General features: G+C 41.4%; 1 protein-coding gene across 3 annotated transcripts in view; it reads right to left on the minus strand.

The window, feature by feature from the left end:
* MYO5A (myosin VA) overlaps nt 1-24959 on the minus strand; it is a 665088-nt gene that overhangs the window by 146200 nt on the left and 493929 nt on the right. For all 3 annotated transcript variants that reach the window (XM_078684842.1, XM_078684845.1, XM_078684843.1), the window contains exons 15-18: nt 15712-15873; nt 14001-14098; nt 3841-3927; nt 1276-1384 (exon numbers count right to left, since the gene is read on the minus strand). In XM_078684842.1, coding sequence (XP_078540968.1) covers nt 1276-1384; nt 3841-3927; nt 14001-14098; nt 15712-15873 — 456 coding nt within the window. The remainder of the gene's footprint in view (nt 1-1275; nt 1385-3840; nt 3928-14000; nt 14099-15711; nt 15874-24959) is intronic.

Below are 24959 nucleotides of genomic sequence, written 5' to 3' on the forward strand. Positions count from 1 at the left end.
GCCAAACGTGGAAAGATATCCAAACTATTGGGAACAGAAGAATGGTAATTATACTACTATGATCTGCACTAAATCTCAAGGTATATTCTCATATTTTCCAGAGTGACTGTAGTTATAGGCCTATATTTTTTGTTCATATATATTTTTTTCTTTTGTAACACTACATTCCTGCATGCATTATCATAACTAGATAATGATATATTGAAATAGAAACGGCAGACTGTGTTCTAAAAAAATGCTAAATAACAATACCAAAAACAATAGAGGACATCACACATATATAGTAATTGGAAACTTGGGACTTTCGTTACCAAAATTATACAATCAAAGCACTATTATACCCAACGATTTGTGGCAGAATGCCTAGATGGAAACCTATACTTTTGGCATGTTTACCCACCCAGCAGTGCAATACCAGGCAGAAGCTGCACAGAGTCAGTGTAGTGGATTCTCCCCATCTCCAGAAGGGAATCTCTTCAACTTTAGCCCATGGATGGTATAGGGTTATCTATGACCCAAAAGATTCCACTTGATCTCTGAGAAATGTGCTGAATTTCTTCACATGCCCTCCTAGAATAAGAGCAACATACTGGTCGTATTCCTTTTTTGTGGTGTGTGCTCTCCCCCAAAAGTCTTGCAATCTCAAACTCTATGACAACACTAGATGAGACAGTGGCTGGAGTTAGTCCTCATAGACAGAACATCCAAGGGGGCAAACCTCCAAGGGGGCACACCTGGGTGTGTGCTATGCCTTTCCATACATAGTTGATTGGTGGATACTATCCAGTGTGCTAAACTACCATTGTGCGAAACATGACTTTCAGGTGTTGAGAGTAACATGCTTAATGTACTCAGTCAGAAAGGACAATCATCAAATGTCTTCTTATGACCAAAATATTTCTGTGCCCACCGCACATTAATATATCTGCAATATTTGTGTTCTCTCTATGTATGTTCTCTGCCTAATAGCCTAATAGTCAGCATAATCACAAAGATATGCCAAATACTATTCATCCTTTTTTATTCATTATTTACTTTATTCGGTTTCATTTGGAAAAAAAACATAAAAGTATAAACATGTTTTTAAAAAATACATTCTGACAAGAAATACATGAATTATACTATTCATCCATTTTCTGAACTGCATGAAACACAGTCTGCAACATGACATCTCAAGACAAGTTTGTGAGTCCGTTATACAATGTTTGAAATCACTGCAATTGTAGTTCAATTAAAATACATAAAGAAAGTTAAAGGAAGTTACATTTTTATTACCAGAATCAGCTTTTCCAACACATTTTTGCATGTCTGCTTTTTATCATTCAGGATATCCTTTTGCTTCATCAGCACACGATACCGGCTAAAAAACTCTTGATATGTCCACCTGTGTAGAATTGGCAAACCTTTCATGAAATCGCGTAATTACAGCTATTCTTCACTGCTTATTCACTATACTAAACAATATCCTTCATATATAAGTAACAGAAATCCTTAATATAAATGCCAAATGTTTCTAAAAAGGTGCCTATTATTCAACATTGGATGCAGTTACAATTAAAGAAAAGGTAAAAAAAAAAAAAGCACAGAAACATTTGTTTATACTTTTATATTTCATCTGCTATTAGATACATTTTTTGGTGTTTTTGCAACTACTTTGACTGCATAACACCATGTATAACAATTTTCTCAAGAGTGTTTTTTTTCTTTATTTTCCCTTCAATTCTGATGAACATAATACTGAATCAGAAGTTGTATTTCTTTTGCTAAACGGCAGGATAGTAGTAAAAACATATACTGCACTTTAATATTATATATTATTCACCATATTGGTCATTTAGCTAGGTAATGTCTCCCTAATGAGTAAAATTCTCTGTTTTTAGAAAAGATACTTTTTCACATTTAAATTGTATATCTTTGAACAGATACTTCTCTTACCATGTTCTTGATAGGTCCAGGAGAGATTTCAAGGGATACTGATAATGGAATAAGTCAAATATCCTGACTAACTGGAAACCATAAAATATACTACATTCAATTTAAAAAATCATATTTAAATGTAAGTATGAGGCAAAGTAACTCCTTCCACAGCTTGCTTATAAATATTACACTAACTTCTCTTATAGTTAAATGTTGATTCATAATAGAGAAAGATCGTACTGTCAAATTTTCAGTCCTAAAATAAGTACGTTTTTTTGTCATGTTTGGATCAACATTACCATCATGGTGGCATGAAATGCTCTAACAATGTTATGGAGCATAAGATCTACAACCTCTTCTTTTTTCTACTTTGGAGCAAAATTAACAACCAATTAACTTATTAATCGTAAAAAACAATTCACTTCAAATTACAATTTATTCTGCAGGTGTTTGATCAGGTTGACTTAATTCTTTATGCACATTTCTGTGACATTCGATAAAACATAGCATCCATTTATAAAACACCGTGAGCACACTGTGAAACATCACTGAATTGGTTGCATAAATGAAAACAGATTCATTCTGGTAAGAAACCTCCAACACACCTGTAACCATCTTTTTTTACTCACCAATAAATCACTCAGGTAAATGCAAACAACTGCATGAGATATCAAATGTTCAAATTTAGAGACCTACGGCCATGTACCAGAGCAAAGCAATAAGTCATTGTTTTCATCAAGACGCTAGACAAACAAGTTTCAGCAAGGAAGGAACTTTGGGCCAGATGTACAACCCATACAATTTCCAACTCGCAAACACTATTTGCAATTCCTAATGGGGTCGCAAATTGCCTGCCTCATTACTATTCATGAGGTAGGTGCAATGTGCAAGCCAATTGGGAATGGCTAGCAACCCAGGGATGGTGGCCTGCTGGGGTCAGCAGACCATCATGTCTGTGACTGATTTTTAAATAGAGCATTTATTTTTAAATGCAGCAAAGGGCTGCATTTAAAAAAGAAAAATGAAACGTTTCTGTTTAATTTTTTAACAGTAGGCAGTGGGCCATGAGACCACTGCCTGCTCTTAAAAAATATTTCCGCATATATTCACAAAGAGGATGGGGTCCCTGGCGGCCCCTTCCCATTTGCAAGTGGCTTACCACTTACTTGAAGTAGGTGGCAAACTGCAAGTGATGTGCGACCACAAAACAATCGTACATTGAAGTGCGACTCACTGTTAGGAAGGGATGCCCTTGGGACGCCCCTTCCTGATAGCGAGTTGCAAACCCTAATTTGCTAATTTGCGGGTCGGTATTAGGTTACTGACTCGCAAAATAGGGTCTGTGTATGGGGAAGACCTATTTTGCGGTCGCAAACGGGCCGATTTCCCGTTTGTGACCACAAAAATGGTCGTACATCTGGCCCTTTATTTTTAGTTAGCAGTTTTTCTTTTGGCAAATAAATTGAACTGTTCTGGGAAAGTATCAACAATTTTTTTAACTAATGTGAGGTAAACAGTAGAACTTTCTGGGAAATGTCGAGCATTATGTTATGGCCACAAGTGCTTGAAATATCTGCTCATGATATTGTTAATGGGTCAACTTTCAACACAACACGTGTCTCCTCTTCAGATTTAATAGTTCCTCTGAATTAAGGAGAAGCATTTAAATGCTGGGACATGTGACCAGACATAGGTCTTTAAGCAAGTGGAGCTAGGGGTGTGTTTCTGATACAACGTAGTCCATATTTTTATAAAAAAAGACATTTCTGCAGCTAATGATGAATGCACGTTGGACAAATATAGAACAAAGTCAAACAATAAATACAGCGCTTTGAAATGTTGGCAGTTGTTATCTGCGCACAATTCTCATATTTTGGAAATATTTGTTTATAAGGCCTCAAATCATGAATTGACTGTAAGTACCTCGAAGGAAACCCAGCTGCGCTGATACGAATTGTTTCCAGGACACCACAGGCCCGAAGTTGCTGTACAGCTCTTTTTGCATCAAACCTACAAACAAAGGAGTGGAAACTGTTAAAAGAATAATGGAGTATTTCAATTGATTTCTAATTCAGCTCTCCCCACAAGAGGTCTAATAAAGCAAGTGAAGACCTTTGTTTACACAAACCCACAATCACTCCAAAACATAGATCAGATTCAAATTAAGAAAACAAAGAATTAACTGCAACTATGGAATGCTAGGAGACTTTCAATATAACTGTGGCTTGGAACATAGCATAACATGTTAGCCTCATTCTACAGCCACTTGCTAAATCTAAAATAATTGCCTCAAGGTAAGTTTGATTCTTCAGTCAGTCTTTACTATGCCTGTTGACTGAACATTGGGTAACAATCCATCTAGAGCTTAAATAAGTCCTAAATACAAGTCACATTTAGGCACTTCTAAAAAAAACACACCTTGAGCCAGACACTAAGGAAAAATATACACTCATCAACAGACTCATTTTCTCTTAAAAAATCATTGAAAGATGTTTACCCCTTAGACACTCAAATCAGAATCAAACTGTATTGTGTTCTCCATACATAGGGGGTTGTAAGAGAGGGAGTTAGGGGACACAAGGGCTCCTCCGGTTTATGAAGTGCTGTTATCCATTACCACAATTTACTGGTGTGACATCAGTCTGGGTTTCAAGGCAGGTATAAATAATAATCTGCTACACTAATTTGCGAAAGGTCACTCCCATCAACAGTATGCTAAACTGACTGTGGTATAAGATATAGTAGACCAAAAACAGCTATTTCGAACTCTTAAACAGGATGACTATTCACTGAAACACTAACCATTGGTTCCTCAACAAACACTTCTTGCAGGCCAAAACATTGGAAAATCCTTCTCATCCAATGTTAAACCTTTGGGAAAATAGCTTACGGCACTTAGTATCTCCTTACCAGTACACAGACAATATCCAGTTGTAAATAAAGCTAAACTCATCATTGTGTGTCAAAGGCAAAGTTTAAAATGTCAACTTATTCAAATACAATTATGGATGAGACATAGTCACCTGACATCCAACTCGCTTACAGCAAAACTTTCTCTTCACGACTCCCATAAAGAACAAACACATAGTACAATCATGGATTTAAAGCTATGAAGACGCAGCCATTATGCACAAAATGGCTAACTCAGAAACATCACTGGGATTCTTATTTTACAAGAATCACTACTTAAAATACACATTCATGGTGTGTTGGCGAGATTTCATCTACAAAGAATCAAAAACCTCTTGCTAGACATGTCAGCGTTAGGGTGGTCTTTCCCCCAACTTTTTGCCTTCCCCCTCCACATTTTCTGACCTTGTTTCTGCAGGTATTAGAACCCTGCGCAGTTTACCACTGCTAACCAGTGCTAAAGTGCTTGTGCTGTCTCCTCTAAACGTGGTAATATTAGCTTTTCCCCAATTGGCATATTTAATGTACCTGTTAATCCACAGTAAAGAGGCAATACCTGTGCCCGGGGCTTGTAAATTAAAGGGTACTAGTAGGTCTGCAGCACAGATAGTGCCACTCACTTAAGTAGCCCCATAAACATGCCTCATGCCTGCCATTGCAGAGCGTTTCTGTGCAGTTTTAAACGGCCATTTCGACTTGGCAAAAAAATATTTGCCTAACTCAAACCTTCCTTTTAAATACATATTGGTCCTAAAGTTTTACACATCCTGTTAGTGATAAACTCTACATTCATTGTTCACTACTTCAAGGCCTAGCGCTACCAAAGGATAACATTGCAGTTGCTTTATTACATTTTATAAGTGGAATTTTTTCCAACTGGGAAGGGATACATGGGTCATGTTTGGTATCTCTGGAATCACCATTTAAAATCCTAACATATGGTGAAGTTGGATTTTAAATTGCAATTCTGAAAATGCCACTTCAAGAAGTTGGTATTTTCTTGCCATAGCCATTTGGTGCCAGCGGCCTGTATCTGGTCACATAACTGGATGAAGCTGGCGGCTGGGATTTGTATAATCCTTATAGAAAGCCACACACAATGGGTGCTTAGGTGGACTAGATAAGCCATCACTGGCAGGATGGATGGGAGGAGCCGAACACAGACTCACTTACACCTGAATAAGCTGTGTCCTTTCTCTACACAAAGGGCCTAACAACCCTGCATTGTCACCGCAGCCTCTTTGGAGCCAGAGCAGGGATGGCAGGGAAATCCTTGCACTTCAAAGAAACTGTCTGGAAGCTTCTCCTACCTTCAAGTACCAGGACACCAGGGTATAAAAGAAGGACCTCAGACACCACCACTTCAGTATTGTTCCTGACCAGTGAATACTCTCCCAGGAAGGACTGCTGTGCTGCTTAAGTACTGGACCTGAATGTCTTGAACCCAGAATGACTCCAAGGGCTAGTTGACTGGCCTCCTGATCTGAAGCCTCCGGGACATACAAGGCTTTCAACAACCTTTTATTTGCACTTGGACTCTGCCATCTGTGAATTTGCCCTGCCAAGTGGTGCCACCCCAGTTTTGGACTTTTGGAAGTGGGCTTAAGGTGCTTTGCCAGCCTCTGTGGATCCAGCAGAACCAACACATCGTCTCTGCTGCCCAGCACAACCAGTGCAGAACCGACGGATTTCACCCGCTGCAAAGACTTGCATTGCCGCAGCAGTCCACATTTCCTTTAGAACCGCCACCGCGTGATGCATCCTTGGTGCAGGCCACGTATCTCTGGTTGGTGGTAGCATCGAAGACAGACTCCGTATTGCAGCCTCGCAGCTCTTTCGAACCGATGCATTGCCCCGACGGCGCGATGCATCTCTGACACCAGACTTCACATTGCAAGCCCCGTTGATGGGATCCTCAATGCAACAGGACCTCACATCTCAGCCTCGCCTCATCTCGGAACTGACGCATCACCGTGGCTGTGCAGTGCATCTCCCACGCAGATCCACTCAAAATTGCAGAACTCAGGACTGCAGGTACTTTTGTTCAGTGGATCTAACTAGATCTCTGCAGCTGGCCCACGCTCCATCGTGGTCGGCCTGAACTTATGACTTTGTCCCAGTCTGGTGCAACCAGATATCCACAATTATCGCTACACGTCTTTTGGTGCTTTTTTCTCTAAACATTTTCTAATTCTGTATCTCCAGTACTACTTTTTTTGTCTACTCTTCTAACTCTGGTGTGGGCTCCTTTTATAGTGTGTTTTCACTGTGTTACTGTTTGAAATGGTTCACAAATACTTTACACATTGCCTCTTAAGTTAAGCTTGACTGCTTTTTGCCAAGCTACCAGGGGGTTAAGCACAGGTTAATATGGGGTTAGCTTGTGCTTTACTCTGACGAGGATTGTGGTTGCAGCTTGACAAGGGCTCTCACGCCAGTCAAACAACAACCACATTTCTTTCACATATTATCTCAAGATCTAAAAACAGCAGTTGATTTCTATTTATATAACATACACATATGCCGAGGCACACAGAATTAGTCCATATTGTAACATAGCCAGTAACCGACGTAGCAATCGCAGAAAGTCAGTTTAAAGTATTCTTTCCTCTTTATTCTCTTATTCTTTTCTTCTCAAAATTCATTTAAAAAACACACTGGCAGCCGACAAGTGTTTCGTCCAACGGGCTTTTTCAAGGCTAGACGGTATAGGCAAAACACCCGGCACTTCAAAGCACAGCGTACCGGTCAATAATGTGCGAAAGAAGATTCTGAATATCTGTAAATAGACGTAGGGTTTGCAAAACCAGTCATGCATCACTTCACAATCATATGCAGGATCACACAAATTGTATTTGGTCATGAAATCCAAATGTTAACATAGTCTGTGGCCTGCAGTTCCAACAATGGGTAACTGTACCTGCAGGTAATCAAAATGTAACGGGGAGATCCATCCCAGTTGTAATAGTGGCGAGCACTGTGTCTTGTAGACACCAGGGGGGAATGTTTGACCCAGACCTGTTATATATTATAATGCGTAAAACAGTGCCCGCCTGAATGCAATCAAGCAAGTACTGTTGGTACGAACCGTGAAATAACACGGTGACCGACAAATCCCAAGACCTTAGTAATGCCTGAAGAGAGAGTGACAACAAATGTTCAGTAGCCTTATTTCTTCACTGAACTACAGGTGTATCCTGCTCATTGACCTCCCTAGAAACCACATTGCCCAGCTCTATGCTGGTGACCATGCAGCAGCCCACCATGACAAGCACAAAACATGATGTACACATTACCTGTACTCTCACAGTTCTCAATGGCCACCTGTAGAAGTCAGATGCTCATTCAAAACAGCATGCATAACATACGAAGCCTTGCAACAAATTACTCTGACACTTTACTCAGAATATTTTAGGGAGAGTCCAGCTTTATAGAGGCAGGAAAAACACCTTGCAGTACATATCTTTCATCAAAAAGATAAGTACCTGTTAAACCTGCCAGCCTTCGGGTGGTCTTCCTCGAAACATGTGGCCTTCTCTTTCCTATGTGCAATTTTCCTGAATTTGTTTATGTTGGGTTTAGGGCTCTACGCACTATACAACTGCTAACCAGTGGTAAAGTGCGTGTGTTCATTCCCTAAAACATGGTAAAATTGGTTTACATGTGATTGGCATATTAAATTTACTTATACTTTCCTAGTAAAGTGAAATACCATAAACCCAGGGCCAGCAATTAAATGCTACCAGTGGGCAAGCAGCACTTATTATGCCATCCACGTAAGTAACCCGATAAAACATGTCTCAGGCCTGCCATTGCAGCCTGCGTGCAGTTTTTAACTGCAAATGTGTAATGGCAAATAAACTCCTTGCCATTTCTAAAACTCTATTTTTTTTTGGTATAACAATTTTTATTGCAAAAGGTATAGCATACACAGCTGGTTAGTGCCTATAACCCTGGGGCCGGCAGCGAGTAGTAATCATAGAAAATACAGAATTGTACACAGCCTGCTTGCCGACATCCCGGAGGTTCGGTGGCGATCACAGATCATGACATAATGCTAAGACCTGGAACACGATCAGAAGACAATAAAGTTAAGCATTTGTTTAGGTTTTTTTCAGTTTTTTCAAACCAACTACAGTCACATAATACAAACATACAAAAAATAAAAAGAGCAGAGTCATAAATTAGTCACTATTGGTGTAGCAAGTAGGGATCAACATCGCCATGCAGACACATCAGCTTTTAACGCAGGAGTCGTCCCACAGGTCCAGCACGTGACATAGCTAATTCAGCAGTTGGAGAATCACACAGTTCACCCCTGTATGCGTTCCAGTGGCCCCACTTCCTGTCCCACACCTTAGGGCAACCCCGTATCTTGTACACAGTCTTTTCTGCAACCATGCATCGGTCCATTTCAGCCACCCATCCCACCACCAGAGGTCTGTCGTGGGAGCCCCATTTCATTGCGATGGAGCGTTTAGCCAGCAGGAATCCCAGAGCTTCCCACTGCAGTTCCTGAACATTGAGGTCGTTGGCCTCCCATATATCTAGAATACATGGCCTAGGCGACCGTGGCAGTGGCTTGCCCAAAGAGTCGCCCATCTTCTGGAGACCTAAAACTCTATTTTTAATACATATACTTCACCCCTAAGGTAGGCCCTAAACAGCCCATATGGCACAATGCAGTGTATTTAAATAGTGGGACATATACTTTTACATTTTACGTCCTGGTAGTGCAAAACTCACAATAATGCTTTTCACTACTGTGTGGCCTGCCTCTTCCGTAGGATAACATTAGGTTACCTTGTTAAATTTTTTAGTAGCAGGTTGAAATGTCATGTCTAGGGAATTGTAATTTAAAATACTTTTTAATGGTAAAGTCAGATTTTAAGTCACAGTCATGAAAATGCCACTTTTACAAAGTTTAACTACATAATATAAAAAGTGATTACTGGAATGCTTTAATCCAGTAATCCAGCCACACAATTACTCGGACCACATCCAACTCCCTCATTATATTGCACACCATGCCACCTCAGGGATTGGGGTGTGGCCCGAGTGATTGCCAGGGGCTGAGATTAATTCAAGCATTCCATCCATCACGCTGTTGTTGCAGTTGACGCCCTAAGTGTGACGCGTATGCCCAGATGTGGGTCCCATGCTCAATGTGCTACTAGAATCAAGGAAAACCTTGTTATTGAGCACTTATCATGGGCAAACCAGTCCTTAGTTGCTTTTTTTTGGTTCAGGGAGGACCTGGTTTGGTAGTTTGGACTGGACTGTTCCCATGAGGAGCATGGTCAAGCCTGATTTCCATATGACTGAGCCCACACACTGAAGTGGTAAAACAATGGATTGGGATGTGGCCCAAGCGATTGCCAGAGTCTGAGATTAATTAAAGCATTCCATCCATCACATTGTTCTTATTGCTGTTGACTTTGAAAAAGTTGGCATTTTCTTGGCCAAGCCATTTGGTGCCTGCAGCCTGAATCTTGGGTTACATGACTAGGAGTGGTTTTCAGTTGTCCTTTGTACATTTCTCACAGACAGTCAAGGAATACAGGTACTGGGTGTTGGCAGGATGGGCCATCCTAGCAAGGTGAGCAGGTGAAGCAGTGCACAACCCTATTGCATTTAAAAGACACTGCCTCCACTCGCACACAAAGAACTTCACACTAGCCCATTGTGACTGCAGACAGCTTCGGACCAGGGAAAGGAGACAGGAAATTCCACATTACATTAAAAAAAGGACTGCCCAGCTGCCTGAAGCCTGTCCTGTGCCCTCAGAGGACAGCCCTGCTGCTTGAGACCTGCTTCTCTGCTTGAACCCAAGACTTCCAGGGTGACTCCAAGAGTTATTTGTCTGGCCTCCTAATCAGGACAGAAAAGGCTCTAACCTTCTTGAACCCACACCTGGAACCTCCAAATGATGCCACACCTATCCTAGACACCTGGAAGTGATGCTATAGGTGGACAGATAGCCCATATCCAAAATTAATATTTTCAGCAATAAAGGGCTCTGAGAACCGAGAGGTGACCAGGACCTACTTGCTTGCCGACACAACCAAGCAGCATCGCCGGTCGGCCTACATCACAGTAACTCCCTCTATGTTCTTCTCTGTAGCAGCAAATCCTGTTTAGCAGGTCCTCCCAGATGGGGTATCTAGCCTCTTGGAGCCCTTGTCAGCAACATCCTGCCCTACACTCCTGTGGAGATTTTCGACTTCCATAAAAAATACTAAGCCCGAATGTAGAGATCGTCACCACAACTTTGTCCAACGGCTCCCTGACGATAGCACCTCCTCCTCTGACACCACAAGAAGCGTAAGCCCACTGAACTTTACCTTCTCAGACATTTTTCTTCAAAATCATTTTCTATGTCTAAATATAAGTGGAGAACGGGACAAATCCACTTTGTGTATCCGAACCGTGCTCAATCGCAGTCAACTATAATGTTCGACTTTGCCTCGGTCTTGCCCGCCTAGATGTCCGTGTTTGGCACTTTGATCTTTAGAAATTCATAACTCAGGTTCTATTGATTAGATTTTTGTTGTTTTGGTGTCAAATAAGGTATTCAAATGTATTACATTTCTCTAAATTAGTGTGGAATTTGTTTTTTGCTGAGTTTTTAGTTTATTAATATTCAAGGGCTGCATAACAACTCAACACATTGCCTCTACGTTAAGCCTGACTCCTTTTGTGCCAAGCTACCATAGAGTTAAGCACAGGTTAATTTAGTGACTTTTTGCGGCTCACCCTGAAAGGGATTGTGACTGTTGCTTGAGAAGGGCTAACAGCTCCCTCAACCAGCAACCCAATTTCTCACAGTATACTATCCAGATCCATCTTAGGCCATGTACTCAGAATCTAGAATACCCTACCAATCATGAAAAATGCAACATCATTCTAAGATTTCAAGATATGCCTAACAAATCTAGTCATCAACAAATAACTGATCACCCAAAATTAATCTTGATGTCTAACTCTAAAACGTATACTTCCTTTCTCTCCAAAGCTCTTAATACTTTACAACAACGTGACTGATGCCTAATAGATCTGGCATATGTTCTCCAAACACCGATCTTCTTTGTTTACAACGGAACAGTAAAGACCCCCGGTACCGATGATGTTTAAACATATGTAAACCCATATGTAAAGGTCTATTGATTTTATCATATGGATGTGCCACGCAGGTTATATTGAAGAATGCCAAACCTTCAGCGGGTTTGCCAAAGAGTTGCAGGTAGGATTGACCATGGATAGAACATGAACGGGAGGTCAAGATTTCAGATGTGAGAAATGGAAAGGTACACTCTTCATGCCAAGTCCAGCAGGTTGGGGGTTCTTTAACCAGCTAGCCTACAGAAGAGCAGAGCCAATAAGATGTCTTATATGTAGTTAGAAAAAACAGATCATTTCATTGATGAAACAGTGGCCAATGCACAGGCTCTTCACTATGATAGAAGCCTGTAGACTCTGATCTCTTTATAAAAGGTCCAGAAGTAGCCTTGTTGCAGCATTCTGGATAGAGTGCTACAGGGCTACCGCCATGAATTAGGGCATGACCAAGAACACAGATTTACTGTAGTCAAGGCTGGAATTGACTCCACTGAATGAGGCATATATTTAATTAAATGGAGCGATAGCAGATATATCCACTTAAAAATTTAAGGTAGAGAAAGTAAGTACAACCAGCTTATTAATCTGTGACTTAAAGGTGAATATTAAGTTACAAATTATGTGAGACTCCAAAGGTGCTGGAAGGAGTAGGGGAGACTTCAGAGAGGCACTAGGTTTCAGACCAAGAAGGAGTACCACCTAAAATAAGAACTTATACTAGTTGAGTTTTTATGAATTAATGCTCATACACTGAGCTAGGTATCATCAGTGTACCAAAAGAAGGTGGGACCAACACATACAATCAAGCTCGTCAAAGAGGATGCATCTGTATGAACCAAGCAGGGCTCAAGCCACAGCGCTAAAGGACCTCCACTCAGAAGGGGTAAAAAAGCAGATTTGATGGAAGTTGGAGGGGTGGAAACAATCTAAAGCAAAGAGGAGATCCAAAACAGCATAACGTCTCTCACTCAATCTAAAGCAAAGAGGAGATCCAAGACAGCATAACGTCTCGTCAAAGAGGATGCATCTGTATGAACCAAGCAGGGCTCAAGCCACAGCGCTAAAGGACCTGCACTCAGAAGGGGTAAGCCTTAACTATAGGACCTTCAAGTTACACAGTATTTATGATACATATATCTTCAAAGTACCAACAAAGTTAAATACAAACCACGACACAGTCTAATCTACATCATGCCAAAAGGCATTAGATATTTCGATCTCAATCTCAATCTTACCATCCAAATAGTTAGAACGCCAAAACAATCCTTTCTAGATGCTGAGAGCAGTACATATCTGAAGTTTGTCCAAGGTAGGTCCCTCAGAGCTGGACCAATGCCATATTTTCAATATAATCTCTGACTATGAAAATTAGTTCAACTGAGCTTCGATGCATCCTGAAATTCTATCAATGTATCCTGAAATTCAAGCATTTGTCTCCATACTGATTTAGCTGCTTCATTTGAACTGAGGAATAAAACTATTATGTTACACCATATATTGAAATACATATTTTTCTAAGATACTTCTGTTCAACAAATAGCATACATTAGTCTGTCCCGTACAGACAGCATTTGAAGGCATTGTAGATGGAATACAATGGTATATTTAGACACAAGAAACTCAGCAACAGACGTAACAAAAAAATCCCATCTGTTAAAACACCATGCGGCCTTGGTAAAATCCATGAAAATGAAGCAATGGGATGGGGAAAATAAACATGGTCTAGATGCATGGCAGAGAAGGGCAAACACTTCAAAGCACAGATGTACCACTAAATGGAAAACAATTGGAGATTTTTCCATCTCAACCGGAGGATGAAAACGCGTTTTAAATACTTACTAAGTAAAATATTCCTCATCATTACTTACTTTGCATATATTTTCTACAGTTTCACAGTAATCATTAAGGCAAATTCGGTTTTCTTTAACTGCAGGAATTATGTCACGCAACTGTAGATAACTTGTGTGGAACACAACAGGCACATGCAAGGAGATCCACCTTCTTCCAAAACATTTTATTAGCAAATAAATAAAATGTCAATGACATCAACTTACGTGAAAGGTAACTTGAAATCATTCGGTTTAATGCAGCGCACATAGTGTGGGGTGGTGGCATTAAGGGTTTCCATCAGCAGGTTCAGGGAGTTCCGAAACTGCAGCATTGGAAGAAAGGGGAGATGTCATCACAGTAAAAATACTTTTAAGTGTGCCGAGATGTTTAGAAAAATAATCTTGACTTTAATTTTCATGGCTATTATTTGTTCAATGTCACTGGTGAAATCACGTTGCAACTTTTGACTACCAAGATATTAGGGATATTACTTTCACACGCATTCGAACCGATGATCAAACCAGCATACTCTTTAATGCATTTATTATCAGCAAGCAATCCACAGAATCCAAAGATCACATTTTAGAGGGTTTTGTACAGAAGCCCTACTGCTTCTATGACGGCACAGCTAGAGAGAAATAGAAGAATGGAAGAAAAGAGGAGTGCTAAAGAACCACAATTATAGCAAATCAACTTTCTAATTGTGGATAGTCCAGCTCTTTGCTTGGAATGCAGAACAGAGAAGAAGATGGGGACGCTGGCATGGTGGATACCAGGCTTGGCACACCAGGTTTGTCTATGCACATATTTATAGTCAAATACAAAATTATAGCACTGTGGGTAAAATTGCTCATTGGGATGGCAGTGACACAGGAAGCCCTCTTCTTTTGGGGACAGGGGCATTAAAAGTGAAGATGCATGTGAAGGCTTAGTTTACTCCTGTCTCACCACCACATAATATGTTGTACCCTCACAGGTGTTGCAGAGCCGGTCCACAAAGGGAGGGGAACAGTTGAAATGACGGCTTTGTCGTTCATGTTTTAAAGAACTGGCCTATCTGGATGTCCAGTGAGGTATACAAGTCTCACCGCGTCAAAGGCCAGCACGACAAGACAGTCCGCAGAGAAAAGGCAAATAGGTTGTTCTTTTTGAGGGATCGTGGTGCAAGGAAGAGAGGCTCACAACTGCCCAGGAGCCACTGCCCCTGAGACATTTCCCATTGTATCTGCCAACTATGTGAAAGTTGATGTGTGCAGTGCTTTAAGGGTGACACAAGCGGTCTTGAACTGTGCTCTAGCTTCAGTGAGAAGACACTGGAGTGTTAAAAGCGCAGGGAAAATGTGGTCCTATGTTTTATAACAACTTATTCAATAACTTAGATTCATGCCAGGACTACAAGAAATCCACGAAAAATAATAAGGAGCAGGTAAGTTATGAAAAAGTAATTTTGGGCCAATCATAAACACATGGAGAAAAATGCAAGAACATGTATATCAAGGTTAGAAAGCTTTACCGGGTATTTACTCTGTTTTGCATCCTGTCGTCCCCTCAGTGCATTCAAACGAAACTGAAGATTTCCTCATACAAAACGTTCTAATTGTATATTTCGGAAATATTTCAGAATGTTACGAAAATCAGACTAACAGACAAATTAATATCAGGCTGAGTTATAGTATGGTTAGGTGGATCTTTTTTTAAATTAAATCCGGATGAGAAAATGTATTTATTTTGGATAAAGATGAACTCCCCACTTTATGAAATTCACTTGGTAGGGGAAGATGTTAGAGAAAAACAACTGAAACAAATAGAGAGGATCACACCTCAGTACATGCTGACGCAACATATCAATTTCATTTGACCATTAGAACAACAAATCAAAACTAGCTAGCAGAGCTATTACTCAGAGGAAATAGTGGAGAGCTGTGTTCACAATACCTGATGACCGACAGTCTTCTTGTGCTCTTTGCTGCTTTGGCCTGGTTTGGACTTGGCTGAATGCACAGATGTTCGAGACAGGAGAGTGCGACCTTGAGGGGTGACCGAGGTGGGGCTCAGGCACTTTACCTCTACTTGAAACAACTCTGTTAACAGCTTGAACTGGTGGCAGAGGAAAAATAAACAAGAATAACATATTATGAATAATTGCAATCGATTCAGGAATAATCCTATTTCACTCAAGAATCTGGAAAAGGAAATAGCAAAACTGAGGGGGAAAGGGAAGTTATCTCTTCGCCACTTTTCTGCGTCCTCATGTAAAAGATTTTGCCTTTGCACATGCTCTATTTTTCGGAAGCCGTTGCAAAAAAAAGGCCTGGAGGAACATACTAAAAGGTTGGGCAACACACCTGCAAGCTCCCTCTGGCCCCTGGAAATATCAACGTGACTGTGAGGAATCTTTTCTCCTGCAAAATGGGAGTCACACAATGGCAGTCACTCTATCAGGATATGTGCAGAGGCACCGTGAAATGTGACACCTGAAGGTGGCTTCATAGCTCCTATTAGGGGGTGGAGTACAGCATGTGCATAAAAATACATAGATGGGTGTGAATTATTTCAATGCTGCCCTCTTAGTAGCCAGTGTGCATGCCAGCACACACTTGGAATGTGCATTCCATTATCAGTGCTACCCATAGTCTCTGGGAAAGGAACCTTGGCACTGCCCACGACTTGAGAAGAATCTCCATTAAATCTCAGCCCACTTCATCCTACCGTGACATGTCTTATGAACCAGCTTTGTTGCCATCAATCCATGCATTAAAAAATGTAGCCACCGTTGAGACCCTTGGTATATAAGAAGTTAGAAGGATGAAATACAACACAAGAGGCACCACCACTATCTGTTCTACCGCACCATCGGAAAGCAAGGATCGGCAGATTCTGCTCCAAATGTTTATAACCATTAAAGCACTGGGGTAAACAATCTAAACACAAACAATAAAACAAAGCAGAGTGAATTGAAAACTCCAACTCCACTGCCTCTTACAGTACTTTCAACTTTCATTTTGAGATGCGTCCATCTTTGTAATTGGAATGTTTAATGCCCATTGCCTTAAATAAAGCACACTGCCTAGATCTTGCAGGGTTCAACCTTCTCATCTTCATGTACTAGTTAATAGAACATACCTTTGCACTCTTTTTGAGTCAGTAGCTTGACACAGAAATGTTGAGGTGAAGAGGTTTGGACCAGGAGGAAAAATTACTGAATGTGACCAACTGGCTTAAGGGATTCGTATTTTGAACCATACACGCCACTTAAAAGGAACTTCAACTACTCCCAGTTTATGGCAGGAATATGAGACCCAGTCATACTGCTGCGTACGGGAAGGGGGGTTAAGCTAGTGGTCAATAATTATCTATTTATCTGATGATGTAGGAAAGCTTACTGACTAAGCTCTTTGACACTTCCTGAGTAGAGGGAAGTTAAATTTCTGGTATACAATTGCGATGTGCGTGATTTGATCATTGTTGGAGTGCTCAGTTTGATCAACTTTCACCTAGCTGCTACTCCACGTTTTAAGTAGCATCATTAAGCCTGTTTCTGACTCAATACAATCTGCTTCATGCTACCTACATCTGTGGCTGCACTAAACAAACAAATGCGCCACAATCAATCAAGTACCCTCAGTTCCACGTAACTCTGGTGCCTGCTGTGTCTATACGGTGGGCAAAGCACAACCATATCTAAGCGAGGCCATCACAACACATGCCCGAAGTAAAATTCTATCCTTGAGGCTGGACACGTTCGGGATAGCTGATTTCAACCGTGCCTGTGCCCAAAAAGGGGTCCTCACATCCTGCAGGCTTTGCATGTACAAAAGGGAATTCTGGCTGCACCTTCTTTGCTGCTGTCCTCATTTCAAGAGTGAACGTCGGCGACTGCTGCGCCCGATCTGCCTTAATCAGAGCATAACAACATGCTCAGAAGCATCAGCCTTGTGCTTGTCCACCACTAACACCATGTTCCTAGCGAGATCAGCGAAACTTGTTCACCAAATTAGTATAGCTCTAAAAACTCATAATGAGAGTACCTCCCCATCCAGGACACTCATCACAACAAGAACTGATATGAGCTGAACCGAACCAGACCTGTTGTTCCATCGAAAAAGTCACCAGCTCGCCATCGTAACCAATAATGCAAAGACTCATCCGAACCCATACAAATACTGGGAACTCTTAATCAATGAGACTAAGACTGTGGGAGTTGCACTCCTCTCTACCCATACTGCTCTCTCCTTATATACCATTATCCTAATCAGCATAGGCACACTCCTCTACACTTTTTTGTCTTCTTTTTTTTTTCTTTTCTTTTTTTTTTAACATGAAAGAAAGTTTATTTTAGAACTATTGATCTTTGTACTTTCTCTTTTACTGTAAAGATTTTAATTAATTGCGCAGTTAATAAAAACCTAATAAACCTAAACCTAACCTACTCCCAGTTTATGGCAGGAATATGAGACCCAGTCATACTGCTGGGTACGGGAAGGGGGTTAATCTAGTGGTCAATACTTATCTATTTATCTGATGATGTAGGAAAGCTTACTGACTAAGCTCTTTGACACTTCCTGAGAAGAGGGAAGTTACATTTCTGGTATACAACTGAGATGTGCGTGATTTGATCATTGTTGGAGTGCTCAGTTTGATCAACTTTCACCTACCTGCTACTCCACGTTTTATGTAGCATCATTAAGCCTGTTTCTGGCTCAATACAATCTGCTTCATGCAACCTACATCTGTGGCTGCACTAAACAAACAAATGCGCCACAATCAATCAAATACCCTCAGTTCCACGTAACTGGTGCCTGCTGTGTCTGAAAGTGCTTTGTTGGAAGCAACAAGAGCACCTTACAATGTGTAGTGTGATGTGGCATTGCTTTTCAGTTTGGGTCCAATGTATTCACTAAGCATTATCCCTTCAGGTTCCAGAGGACAGGTCACTTGAAGAACAAGCATTTGCAATGCAATAGGTCTCGCATTAACACCAGTTTGAGCTATTGGCATTGTTCATTTTAAAAAAAATAAATGGCATTGTTATTCATAATGCCAATAGCTTAAACTCTCGTAAATACGACACATATTACACTGCATTTAAGATAAAAAGGTATTGACATTTACAATGCCAATAGCTTAAACTCGCGTAAATACGACACATATTACACTGCATTTAATATAAAAAGGTATTGACATTTACAATGCCAATAGCTTAAACTCGCGTAAATACGACACATATTACACTGCATTTAAGATAAAAAGGTATTGACATTTACAATGCCAATAGCTTAAACTCGCGTAAATACGACACATATTACACTGCTTTTAAGATAAAAAGGTATTGACATTTACAATGCCAATAGCTTAAACTCTCGTAAATACGACACATATTACACTGCATTTAAGATAAAAAGGTATTGACATTTACAATGCCAATAGCTTAAACTCGCGTAAATGCGAGACCTATTGCATTGCAAATTAGCTTGGCAGAGGCTTTTATAATAAAGTACATCTCCTTTAGTAAGCATAATGAACGTGAATGGCAGTTTAGCATGGCTCTGGGTACAGTTGGTGCTCAGTTATACTTGCTTGTCAGCCTCTTGTTTTATATTGTGAAGACGGACGATGGCAACAGCATACATAGAAAATGCACAAATACTTTTATATTATTCATTTTTAAATAAAAAATGCAGAGTACGCAGATTTCATGCACAATGCAGCAGAGTGTTGTGTGGGGCTGACAGTGTGCCTGCTCAACCTCAAGTTTTTGAAGCGGCTTAGAGCCGGAGTTTCTTCATTTATAGTCTGCGCCTGGTGCCCGGTGCTTAATGATAGAGTCTGAGCCTTCTCTCCTCAGCATGGCACCTGCTGAGCATTATGAAACTGGAAGCATGGCGGCTGTGAAACTGGCGGTGTTAATAAAAGGTGGATGACCGCGCACCCACAGAAGTGCCCCTTGTAAATAATAATAAAGCCGGTGGTCACAACTGCATGAGAGACCACACTGCTCACAACCTAGGCAGAACGGTCTTTTAATGCGCGTGCGGTGTTCCTTTAATTATTCTGTAACGGGTGGCAGGCTAACTCCGCAGCAGGCGCTTGACCCTCCGAGGTAGCCTACCGAATTATCCTAGGTAAGCAGAGCTCTTGGCTGTAATAGCAGTAGAGAGGCCAATAATGGAGCGGACAGGGCCTTACCTGATTATCTGTTTCAAAAGGCACACCAGGTTTAATCAAAAGCGCAGCATTTCTTACATAAGCAGAATACCCTGTGCGATAGAGCAGTCCACTTGCTTTACACCGTAACATAGAAATTTCAGAGGCAAGCAAAGGTGCTTTGTACAAAAACAAAAAAAACAAATAGTCCCTCCATCGAAGCAAAGAGAAGAGAATTGTATACTGTATATTAATGGAGTGGAGATTTAAATTGCATCCTAAACCCAGAACATGACCGATCTAAAGGTAATCCTCATAGGGCCTTCTGCGGCAGCTCTTGCTCTTGTGGAAATAGCAAGATGGGAGGGTCTGTTGGACAACTGGTGATATAGATCCTCCACTGGGGAGGGTTCACCGTTATTCGTCGGTGCATGATGTACATTCCTGCATGGACTACTAGTTGTTGTCGCGGGAAGCCAAGACGATGCCGCAAGCCCTCCGGAGTATGCATTTAGACCACTCGCAAGTCCTTTTAGAACTGGAACTGAAAACACTGCGTCTTCCTGTGTTTTAGTGGCGCTTTCCCCCGTATTCGCTTTTGGATTCCGTGTTTTGTGAGAGGTTGCCGCAGACGACCATCGGGGTTTTCTGCCTCAATATAGGCTCAGTAGACAAATTTGTGATGAAATGGGAAGAGTTCAAAGTTTACATACGCAGCGTCACGCTGTCTAAGCACACCAGAGTCCTCAGATCGCTACGCAGCCAATTAGCCAGACTAGAAACAGAGATTGCAGAAACAGAGCAGTGACACAGGGAAACAGCTGAGCAAAGTCTTCTGGGTGATATCAGAAGTAAGGCAGAGGAATTTCATGAAATTGCACAAATTGAGGTGAACCATCTAGGTAAATACTTGCTTGTACGCAGTGCTTTAAATGGAAAACTATAAGTGCAGGTACTAATTAAATTGGGCTAGGGGTGTGGCTAGTGGGCGGGGTTAGAGGTGGGGCGAGACTTGAGGATATGAAGACACTTCTATTGAGCATTTATTTTGACCTGGTACTGCCCTTGATAGTGGTCTCAAACGTTCCATGTGTGCAGATTACCAGCTACATATGCTAACAAGACTTCTAGCTGAAGGACACAACAGCTGCTTGGATATGGATTTCTCTAAGCGAGAGCCTACCTCGCTGTACTGTGGACGGGAGACGCTGTGCCCACCTCCCTGCTCGGGGCCGCGCTGCCATTGGCGCCGCCGAGGCAGGAAGACAGGCAAACACGGAGGAGACGTGGGCGGGGCCTGATCGAGGTTTCCGCTTCCCCCTGCCATGCGGTGGAGGGAGACCGGAGTTGCTGCAGAAAGCCCGGGTCCCAGGAGGGGGCCCGGGTGAAGGGGAAGCCGGTGGAGCTGCGCGGGGCTCCTGTATGATGGAGCGAGCCCCGCGCTACACGAGGAGATGACGCCGCAGGAGCCCCTAAGAACAGGAGCTCCAGAGCAGACCGGCAGCCTACCGGTAAGTGGGGCCGGTGTTGTGGTAGCAGAGGGGGCCGTCGGGGCACATTGTTCAAGACAGTGTGCACGGCGCCGTGCTGGACTTGCGCGTTCGCGCACCCAAATCCGGACGAAAAGCTCATAACACCCTCTTGTCCCTAATTCCCCCGAGACGGCCAGCTATACGTCTCCAGCTGGACGCATCCTTCGGATGCTATTCCAGCGAGACCTAATAAAGTTACTTAACTGTAACTGAAGTTCTCCAGTATTGTTTTTTTTTTTGCAGATTCACATGCTTGAATCATCCCTGTCCTTGAGCTGGGAGTACCACAGTAGACATAGTCAGCATTATACTGTTAAACATACACAAGACCTTAACAATCACAAGTTGAGTATTCACATTAAAACAGATGCAAAACTCGTACTTTAGATTTCATAGCACAAGTGTTAATGGATACAGGTGTGGCTGGGTTGGGAATCAGGGTAGGTCAAATGTGAATCTATTAAAGATACCAATTGTGGGGAATGGAATGAACATGCCGGTCAAACAGGCTTTAGATGTAGACACACCTTAGGTGGTATGAGCTTTCACTTTCTCTTGGAGATGATGTCCTACTTCTTTATGGCAAAACACCATTACTGAAAACTCCTAGCGAGCTATACTTTGTTTCCACAACTAATATCCTTTTTGTGGGCGAACATATGCCATGAGCAATTGGTCACACTTCCTAAATTGCTTTACTCGGTCAATGTAAAACCTCTTTTAACATCTAGAATTCGTAGCACCCTTCTGCTGCATTATTCAGGTTTGAAAACATATCTTCAAAATCACTGGTTCATTCAGATGAAAAAGGAGCGATGAGATGATACTAGTTCTTTGAAATCTCAACACATCTAAAAAAGATGAAATCCTGCATAATTTTGTTACAAGGGGTTCTACAACTTATTCGAAGGGAAGATATTATGACATTTTGGGACCTATAGTACACACATTTTCAGATACCTATATACTCTGCTCTTTGAAGATTCTTAAGATTCCAAGTGGCCAATAGCCATTATCAGTTCAAAGTTCTCCCCTTCAGTCTTAGAAGTGCCCCACAGAATTTTCACAAACTGCATAGTACCAGTTGCTGCTCATATCAGGGGACAAGGATAATAGCAATTGGCATCTTGGAATCGTAAGATCGTTCAAGGTGCGGGGTAGATAGGGATATGAAAGTATGTATACTGTAGGTCCAAGGATGGTGGCCTGGGTGGGGAGAGCTGAACACTGTACTTTACTCTGATTGGTTGAGTCTTGGATCTTTTATAATGATGAAAAAAAAGTTGCTGTTGAGTTTATGTTAAAGTCTTTCTATATATTTTAACACTGTTCTCACTATGTCTATTGTGGCACTCTCAGCTCAACAATGCCGGTGATTCAAGTATGTGACTCCATGAAAGATCCAATTATGAAGCATTTATTATGTTGCTTAGCTAAAAAAAAAAAAAGTGTCAAGCGACATGGAACCACAGCCACTAGTAAAGTCAGTTGGACATGCCAGAAAACCTCATTCAGTGAAACATTGATTAGTCTGTTTTCCTGAAATGTTACTAGCTGTAATCTAGCTCAGCATAATACAAAAGAACAGTGGCCAAGAGAGAAACATAGATTTGAGACCCATTGGCTGCATTCGCAACATCACTGTAATGAAAGCTGGATCTGCAATGGGAAAAGAAGTTTGAAATGTGTTCACCCATACTCTACTGCTACTTGTTGGGATTTGTACTTGCGTAACTCAACCTAAATGAAAACGAAATACTTTTCTGAAATAAATGGGTGGAAAATGAGTTAGATAGTCTTACTTGTCTTATTCTGGAAAATAGCTTATTGAATAACTTTTAGTTTTAGCACTGAATACTAGCCCTACGTGTAGCATCTTGTAAACATCCTGTGGTAACACAAAGCATGATAGGGGACTATTCCCTTTTCCTACATTTGATATGTGTTGGCATGGTTTAAGGTATGCAGGAGATGGTTTCCCACTTAAATGGAAATCAGCAGCCTGAATTTATAACATAAGGTAGGCAGCTGTATAGTGTCAGTGAACTGAATGCCAAATAATCGCAGATGAATAACTTAAATTAAAAGGATCAACCGGGTGAGCCAAGTCAGTATTTACCCTTACATGCATCTCAGTTGGCAACGGATAATGTCAGTCCTGCTACCTGTATTAATTCCTCTCCTCAAAGAACAATATTGAGCCGCCTTCAGAGTACATCCTACACTATTTGTTGATCAAGCATCCACATTATTTGGATTTATTCATTAGCTATCTTCAGCACTGGTCTGGGGACTTCCAGTTACTCAAACTCATTATATAGTTGGGAAGCCAGGCTCCTGTGCCACCTTCACTGTCAATCAGTCAAAATACGTTATTTCGGTTACACAAGTAAGCATTAAAGTACATAAAAATCACAACATTAATAGATTCATAACAATCCATTGTGCAAAATGCAAGTAAAAAGACTGAGAGAAAATACAATGTATGGGCTCGATAACACACAAAATATTTAAAAAAACTCTGAAGTCCACCATCATATCTAGCTGAAGCCAGGCATGACCTAACTGGATCCTTACTTCTTCCAGCTGGTACAATAACAAGTAAAGTGCGAATAAAAAAGAGTTTCAGAACACCCACGCACGCTGATAAGTATATGTGAAACGAAGGCATAAAAAACATAAAACCTTCACAACATAATTTCAAACAGCCACAAGATGTCCCTAAAGTGCTGATGTGCTGGGGCCCGCCCAACGGAAATATCCCCGCTAATTAGAACATAGTTTTTCTTCTATTAATAGCACATTTTAAATAGGAACACCTAGTTATACAGTTAGATGGGGAGTTAAGTTGTTGCAAATGAACCAGGGCAGCACCACAATGTCTAATTCCGTATTCCCTGATGACTGGAATGAAAAACCTTTTAATAAAAAGTGAATAGAATTGACAGAAAAAGTTAAAATGAATGCAGCCTCTGTGGGGAGGATTCATCACAAGGGCATATTAATATTTTGGTTGGGTTAAACTGGCCAAGAGAGAAACCAAGATGCCACGTCACGGAGCCTAACCTGAATCAGGTTAATAACATTCCATCCCAGGTACTATCTACCCACTCTAGATACGGCCCCATGGCTGGTCTAGTTTGGAGCCCAGCATACTCCCATACCGTGATTTTTGGGGTTTCAATTTACTCCATTGGACAACACCTCAATGCCTTTAAAGGGGTTTTCTCCTAAACCATACGAGATGTTGTCATGGCAGTGAGTTGGAAAAAGAGGTCCAGCCTCCCCATGTCCATCAGTTCCGTCTTGATATATTTGAACCAGAGGATTTTCAGTCCTCTAGCACATGAGAGGCAATCGGTGACGATCTCCCTATTAACCCCTTCGACGCTCATGACGAGCTGGGCTCGTCATGCAGTAGCCTCCTGCTACGCTCATGGCGAGCCCAGCTCGTCATGAATAATGGTAATCATGATTTTCCAGCACAGGGGAAAAATCCCCATAGCA

The sequence above is a fragment of the Lissotriton helveticus genome, chromosome 3_2 (genome assembly GCF_964261635.1).
Source record: "Lissotriton helveticus chromosome 3_2, aLisHel1.1, whole genome shotgun sequence".
Taxonomy (NCBI): domain Eukaryota; kingdom Metazoa; phylum Chordata; class Amphibia; order Caudata; family Salamandridae; genus Lissotriton; species Lissotriton helveticus.